The 8,373-nt window shown below is 42.4% G+C and overlaps 1 protein-coding gene across 2 annotated transcripts; it reads left to right on the top strand.

Annotated features, from left to right (window-relative positions):
* The first annotated feature begins 2,824 nt into the window (after positions 1–2,824).
* LOC100216595 (uncharacterized) lies at positions 2,825–6,906 on the top strand. Of its 2 annotated transcripts, none has more exons than XM_020553103.2 (8): positions 2,825–3,259; positions 3,355–3,496; positions 3,621–3,699; positions 3,800–3,924; positions 4,580–4,681; positions 4,802–4,870; positions 4,958–5,022; positions 6,377–6,906. In XM_020553103.2, coding segments are annotated over exons 1-8 (801 nt in total). In that variant the 5' UTR covers positions 2,825–3,041; the 3' UTR covers positions 6,378–6,906. The 2 variants fall into 2 exon arrangements, with proteins under 2 accessions (XP_020408692.1, NP_001136481.1); NM_001143009.1 differs by having other exon boundaries at positions 2,885–3,259; positions 4,958–5,056; positions 6,377–6,905.
* The last annotated feature ends 1,467 nt before the right edge of the window (positions 6,907–8,373 follow it).

Here is an 8,373-nt window from a genome sequence, read left to right as displayed (position 1 = left end):
TTGCTCCTCATTTCTAGGTATTTGTTCATCATATTTTCTATGTTGTCAGTCTTTCTAGGCTTCTTTGGTTCCTTTTCTTGCAAGTAATAAGGACTAAAGCAAACTACTACGGACTAAAGCAAACTATGTATACATAGACATAGTTCAGTACCTTTTGAAGTTGGTACCGGATCCCAAGAAGGAGGAGGTTCGCCTTCCCCAACTCTAATCGGTGTTGTAGGGATCTACATGTAACAAAACTGAAATAAGGAGCTGACATACATGATCCTAAAGTGTACAATTAATTCATGAAGTCCTGAGCCCTTGCATTTTGAAATAAGCAGCACTTCCACTTGCTAACGACTGATGTGTAGATAGATCAGTCCTGAGCCCTTGCATTTTGCAAGATGTGGTCCACTGTACTGCAACGCAGAGCTGCATCACCCAAGAAACGGTGAGCTGATGATGATGGCCGCATATATGAGCACCAGCTCTGAAGCTGCAGCACGAGCACGACATGGAAGTAACTGTATTTCAAATGGCTAGGCTTCTCCTCCACTCCACGTGTGCCGGCGTGCGTCCTTACTCTCCAGCAGCTTCCCTGCTCTGCTCCCCGTCAGTCAAAACTGCGTGCGCCGCCCGGCCACTGGGTGCCTGGCCGCCCTAGGTTGAGCTGGTCTACAGTACAGCAGGAGTGGTCTACGACTACGACCATGCCTACTGTAGTAGTGTCCTTGCAACTCTGCAAGCGCTGCCGGTGCCGGAATGCTCGTGCACTTGGCGTGGCGCCTATATTCATGTGTCCCTCAGAGAATCCCGGCCCTGCCCTTCGCGACGAGCATCCTGACGAGCGCGGCCACCCGCGCGTCCAGCTGCTGCCCCGCGATCGTCACGACAGCCTCGACCGCGGCGGCGCCCTCTTCCAGGGGCCGCTCTAGCCGGAGGAGAAGGAGTGCGTCTAGGCCTTGGAGGAAGGGGTGCGCCATGGATCCAGACGAGCACACGCGGAGAACCTGACCACGCGGAGGATGAGCGCGACGAGAGCTTACTGGTGAGAAGGCAGCAGGGAGTAGGGATGAAAGTGGTAATTCGAACTGTTAGAACAAATTTAATATTTTAAAATAGATATGTATAAAATTTGATGTTGATCTTTTCTTATGTTATCAAGCACATTAGTACAAATATGAATAAAATATTATATAAGTTGTTTTATATATTATTTGCTCCCTACAACACAAAAAGTTGAAAAAATTACCGAATTTATTTCCGAATCCATACCGAAGTTTATATCTATTATTTGAGAAAATATATGATGAATTTGAGGTTTACCTTTTATGAATCTTAATAAGCTGGATGTTAAAAACAAGAATATAAATTTATATTGTATATTCTATATCCTATTTATTCGCAATCAAAGAAAAAACTGATTACCGAATAAATTCCGTTTCCGACCGTTTTCATCCCTAGCAGGGAGGATGGCCGTCGTCGCTGCTTCGCGCCGCCACGCCGTCACCTGGCGCCGCCACGCTGTCACCTGGCGCCGGCGTCTCTTCGCCTCCTCCGCCGCCAGGGTTACGGATTGGACCAGGACGCCACCAGACGAGGATTAATGCCAGACAGTGGTGGAAGAAAAAGAAGTTCACACCGGGCCAATTCGAAACCAGTCCATTTCTTCCCAACCCTAAACGAACACCTTTTGGATGGACGACCCAATTCAAAACCAGGCTATTTCTTTCCCCTGGAACCAGGCCCGAAACACGCCCAACAGGCCAAAACGAACGCGACCTTAGTCCGTCTCAAATCAAATATGTTAATACTAGTTATAAATCAAATATTTTAATACTAATAATAAATGTATAGTTTAAAATTAATTATATAGATGTAGATTAATCAGCGAGACGGATTTATTAAGTTTAATTGATCTATGATTAGTAAATTTTTATTGTAGTATTATATGAGTAAATTATGTACTAATTAGGTTTGATAAGGTTATATTGTCGTTTAATCTCTATCTATATAATTAGTTGTATAATTATACTATATTTAATACTTCTAGCTAGCATCTAAACACCGAGGTAAGGATTCTAGTTATAAAACTAATTATACAAAACTAAACAATAAGACAAATCTATTAAACCTAATTAGTTCATGATTTGTTCATTTGATGTTGTAGTAATCATTTGCTAAACGTAGATTAATAAGGCTTAATAATTCATTTCATAGTTTATTTCTTCATGTGGGCAATTAGTTTTTAATTAGAATATATTTAATACTGTTAGTTGATATTCAAGTAAATGACATGACGCACACTAAACTTTATTTGATGGGGTCCAAATAAGGATATCCTGTAGTACCAATATATATATATATATATATATATATTCATCAAAAAATTATACTCTTAGGGTTACTTATATAAGTTCACGGGTATAAATTTGTTATCATACTCGCACTCGCACGGGTTACTAGTCGGGTAAACCGCAAACAACTTATGAATAAGAGTCTATGGCCCTGTTTGTTTCGGTTTCTGACAGCTTCTGGCCACCAAAAGCTGTTGCGGACTGCCAAACGCTTAGCTTTTCAACCAGCTTCTATAAAATTTGTTGGGGCAAAAACCATCCAAAATCAACATAAACACATAATCGGTTGAGTCATTGTAATAGTAGAAATCCGTCACTTTCTAGATCCTGAGCCCTATGAACAACTTTATTTTTCTCCATATGTAATCGTAATGATATTCAGATTCTCCCCCAGCTAAATTTTCAGAAAAGCTGGTCAGAAAAAAGATGAACCAAAACAGCCCCTATGAATAATGGGCTGGCCTACCTACTTACACGACCGTCTCGGCCTGGCCTGTGATGGATGATAAGCACTGCTAGGCTATCCTGGCCTATCAGGCCTACTTGGCGCGTCTCTCTCTGTCTAGCGGCCGAGTTTAACAGTTAAACCCTAGCTCACCGTCGTGCTCGCCTCCCCGCGCCTGCTCCGGTGCTCCCTTCAGGCACTGACAGTTCGCCGCCGCGGCGGCGCTTTCGAGCCCACGCGGAAGCGCACCTAGTGCCATGGCGAAGAAGCGGAAGCACACCGACGCCCAGGCAGAGACGGCCGGCGCAGAGAAGCCAGACGACTCCGCACCGGCGCGCCCGGAGCGCACGCTCTTCGGCTTCAAGGATCCGGCCCCCGACGCCGTGCCTGACTCCGCGGCCTCCAGGGCCGCGGTGGCGCCGTTTAGGAACAGGGAGAAGGTACTCATCACCTGCTCCCGCCGCATCACGTACAGGTGAGTGCTCCCTTTTTTTCCCCTCATGCAGTGTCGTGCCTCGTTTCCTGTGGTGTATGAGGATGATTCCATTCACTCGTGCGTGCTCGACGTAGGTATCGTCATCTGATGCAGGACGTGTTGTCGATGCTCCCGCACGCGAAGAAGGACAGCAAGGTCGAGTCGAAGCAGAGCAAGGGGAACGCTCTCAACGAGATGCTCGAGCTCAGGAGCTGCTCCAGTTGTCTCTTCTTCGAGGTATGGCTCTTCTACTATGCTTCCACCCCATGGTGGAAATCTTGTTACCATTGACATGGTCTTTTTTGCTTACATTTATTACAGTTCTGTTAACATTGAAAGTTTTTTCCTTCATGTATTACAGTGCCGAAAACAGAAGGATCTTTACCTTTGGATGGTGAAGTCTCCTGGAGGACCATCAGTGAAATTTCTAGTTAATGCTGGTATGAATAATACTTACACTGTGGCTGTCTTATGCACTCCAGTTTATAATTTGTATGCTTTTGTCGTGACTTAATGATTAATCACGATGTGATGATGTAGTTCACACCATGGAGGAGTTGAAGCTTACGGGTAACCATCTGAAAGGGTCACGGCCACTTCTTACATTTTCTACAAATTTTGATGAGCAACCTCATTGGAAGCTTGTGAAGGAAATTATAACTCATGTATGTAATTGTTTTCACATGTTATGCTGTACCTACATGTTGCTAATCATTTTTTAAGATGTTGATGAACTGCCCTGATCTATCCAGTTATCCAGATTTGCATGTGTCGTTTTCTCTTTGTTATAGAAACAACTTGGTTTTCTAATGATAAAAATCTAAGAGGATTTTGCAAACATACAACAGGGTCAGACTCCACCTTGCTATTTTAGCACTGGAATGTGTCAATGACAGATGGACCAAGACCCACTTGTCATTGCGACACCCTGTGGTAAAAGAGCAGACTGGTGTTTGACGCAGTGGTAAATGTCGAAATTTTCAAAAATGAAATTGTATTAGCTTTTTTGCTGGATTTTAATCCACATGCACTGAACTACTGAAGGTTATCATATGTTGGCTCTAGTTCTTTCTTTTTTGGAAACGATAAGAACATAATAACATCATGCATGCTGCTATCTAATCTTGCATTTCCACTGCACTGTATAACAAAAAGATGGGTGTATATGAAGTTAATACTGCTTATTATACTATCAAACCAACTTTTGTTGATGATGTATGTGAACTTTCATGTTCATCTGCTTATGGGACAAATAAGTTCTTACGAACTAGAAGATTCTTGCAAAACATGATCGTGAAACCATTACCTGTACTTGTGCAGATATTTGCTACTCCTAAAGATCACCGTAAAGCAAAACCTTTCCATGACCATGTATTTGTCTTCTCCATTGTGGATGGCCATGTTTGGTTTCGAAACTACCAGGTGATCTATCTCCCATTTTTCAGAATGAATTTTTATTTGGATTAGGTTCATTTTTTTTGTGCAATGCAAAGTTCATGTCTTAGCACCATTTGAATTTTAGAAACCAACTTATTTTGACAGATTTCTGTTCCCCACAATGAGATTGATAAAGTTGATAAAGGTGGTATGGATAAAATGACACTTATTGAGGTAATTGCATTGAGCTTCTATATGGATACTTTATGTGCTTCCTAGTTTTGTCTAAATAATAATTTGTGCTTGGATTGCTCTATATAGGTTGGCCCCAGGTTCTGTTTGAATCCAATCAAAATATTTGGTGGTAGTTTTGGTGGTCCTACATGGTATGAGAACCCATACTACATTTCCCCCAATCAGGTGTGATAATCCGTTGTTCTGTTGTCCTGTACTGTTCATAAGTTTGAATATATTTGTAGGTGTTAGTGCTATACTCTAAAGGCAACCCAGATAATTACTTCTCATCAAGGGCTAGTTGATACTGTGTTATTTAATCTCTTCAGTTTTAAGTTTTTAAAAAGAGTTAGAAAAAATGGGAGCAGGTGATAAAGCACAATTCCTCCCATGGAAGACAGAAACGGAACACTTAAGTCACGGTGAATCGAGTGTTGGAACTATCCAAGAACAAGATTTGAGCTGAACGTGGCACCAAGTCACCAACATCATCTTTAAGGCATTGAGAACGAGATTTGAGCTAAATTTGGCACTAACATCGTCGTTAAGGCATTGAGAATTATGCTTGCGAGTTCAGTATACAGTAGACCACATTGCACAGTACCACTAAATATTTTGGATGAATTGCGCACTGTGGTATACAACACTGTGCTGTCCTGTTTTCCTGGAGTTGGAAATAAGAATGGAAAACATTTACTTAAGGGGTGTTTGGATGGACTAAACTAAACATGAACTAATTATGGTCTAACAAAAACTATTAGAGGCTAATTGATGAGTAGAATTCATTAGAAAAAAAAGAAATATTTAATTAGTCCATGTTTAACCTATTATCCAAGGACGGACTACTAGCATGTTTGCTTCTTTTCCAGAGTTAGCTACACCCAGGTTTTGGCGGCACCCAAAGTGTGGCCCTCTTTCTTGACGCCAGAATTTTGGCAAGAAACAGCATCAAATGAACTAAAGGAACAGCTGAACAAGTTTGGCACACCGAAAATCTGGCTGGAAAGCAAACGGCTGCCTAAGTAACTCGGGCGTGCTGAACTTGCGGCATGGCCACCTGTGGACAACATCCAAACAGGCCCTAAACTTTAGTCTGGTGATCCAAACAGGGGCGTTATGATTGGCGGACTTGCTTCAAGTTCACAGCAGTGTGTAGTTCGTTGTAACCTAAATAATTTGCACGTCTGTCAGTGGTGTTTGTTTGAGGACTTAGGCCTTGTTTGTTTACCCTCTAGATTATATAATTCAGCTTAAATAAGTTAATGGACAAACAAACAACACAGATTATTAGATGGATTATATAATCTAGATACCTAGATTATAATAATCCATAAGCAGGTCGTTAGGTGCTTATATAATTCATAAGCTAGATTATATAATCTTGGAAGGAAACAAACAGGGCCTTAATATTCTACATGTGATATTTTCCAACTAGAACAAATCATTTTGTACCATGTTCAACGTTTCTGATACTCACATCTGACACACCTTTTTTTGTTCCTTCAGATCCGTGCACTAGAGAAGAGGCAGAAGGCAGGCAAATATGCCAAGAAGGTGAAGGCCAAGGTGAGGAGGAAGATGCACGAGATGGAGAACACGCTGGAGCCTGATGAGTTTGCTGAGCTCTGGAAAGGGGAGTAGGCTTTGATCGACCCTGTCAATGTCGTGAAGCACCCGCAACTCCTGTCAGCAAGCGCAGATTTTGTTTACCTGTGTGGCAGTGTCTATGTTGTGGAAGTTTTGTATGACAAGGCCTACGTTTATTTTACATAAAATCGGATTTTAGTGATAACTTATGCCCATATGACATTCTCTCTTGTTTGCTTCTAGTGGATGTAGTGCCAAGTGTTATATCACTTATGTGATTGGTAGCTGAGAATCATGGGGAAGCGCGATCACAGTTCAAACCTCAAGATATCAATGTGATAGCCATAGCCGTGTTCCATATGTATACTATGTACTTCATTTCAGCAATGGTTTTGTAAGGAAAATAGATCGAGCTTCATTTAAAGTAAAGTTTTAGTGTTTGATGAGCATATGGTCCATGTTGATTAACATTACTTGATAGTGTTTATTAGATATTTTAGGTGCTGTTTGGTTCAGACCTTGTTAAGGGAATAGTAATGGTATCTCTTACCGGCGGTAATGGTTACTAGTTATAATTGGATTAGATAGTAGTACCTAGTAATACTAGAAAGAGCTCAATCAAACAACAATATTGGTATCTATTACCCCATATAAACCATTTACGTTACATTTTGTCGAACCAAACACCACCTTAGTGTTTGATAGACAGCATGGTACATGGACTAACATTACTTGTTAGTGTTTATAGATATAGTTTAAAAGATACGAGGTGCACTTCAATTAAGGCAAAATTAAGGCAATATGATCATCTAGATTATTAACATCTTAAGCAAAACATTAAAAATATATGTTGAAGATTTATAAGGACAAGGGTCCAAGACATAAGGAGAAACTAAGTTCATATCAATATCACAAAGAAACAAAGAAAAAGTGTTTTTACATGCGTTGGACCACCCTTAGGGGATGTTCGACCATACAGATGAAGTAAACCCTAATGGACATTCAACACGAGCGTCGGACTAGTAGTAGAGAACGCGTCAGATCATATGGTTCCATTGTACATGCTCATAAGAGCGCCAGACCATCAAACTCATAGTAAATTAGGTGATGGACCATACGGTCCCAATGTTCATGCTCGAAGGAGCATCAGAGTGAGCATGTGCAAGGGCGTCAGACCACCGAAGATGGAGTCCAGTGGTCACAAGAAATGTTCATGTGAGGAGAAAGAGTCATTGAACTGGTCCGACGACTAGTGTCAGACTAAATGATATGAAGGCACGCCTCAATGACCGACAACGACTAGTGCTAACATAGTAGTCATTGTGAAACGTCGGACTCTAGATCATGGTTTAATGGGCACTCAACATATGGTCTAACGAATTGGGTCCCCTTTCCTCTGGGTGGACGTACCCTTGATATGGTGATGTCCCTCATGCCAGTTCCTATAGCGAGTTTGTTGCTGACGTCCTGGTGGTAGTATGTGGCGGGTCTCGCGAGTCTGTCCCGGGATGCGATCGTACGTGGCGTGGTTCCATCTGTTGTACGCCCTGTATCTCCTCCCATCGTATGCGATACATACGCTTGGTATGGTGTATTGTCTCGTCTTTTTCGATGTGCGAGCTACTGTTGAGACTCCTATACTAAGGTCTCCCTAGGACTTGTCTTGTGTAGTGTGCGCACGTTCAGGGTGTGGCGTGGTGATGACGCGTCTTGTTGTGATGGGCACTGGTTCGCATCACTGGGCTCATGTCTCCACCTCATGGGCACAAAGACTTGATTGGTAGCTTCACCTCGCAAACTTGCTCGACGGGGACTTGTTCGGCCGCTTCGCCTAGTTGGCCTCCTCGGTGGGGCTTGGTCAGCAGCCCCGCCTCGCTGATTTGCTCGACGGGGACTTTGGTCGCCCGCTCCGCCTC

This window comes from Zea mays, chromosome 5 (genome assembly GCF_902167145.1).
Source record: "Zea mays cultivar B73 chromosome 5, Zm-B73-REFERENCE-NAM-5.0, whole genome shotgun sequence".
Taxonomy (NCBI): domain Eukaryota; kingdom Viridiplantae; phylum Streptophyta; class Magnoliopsida; order Poales; family Poaceae; genus Zea; species Zea mays.
This window is presented reverse-complemented; position numbering and strand designations above follow the sequence as displayed.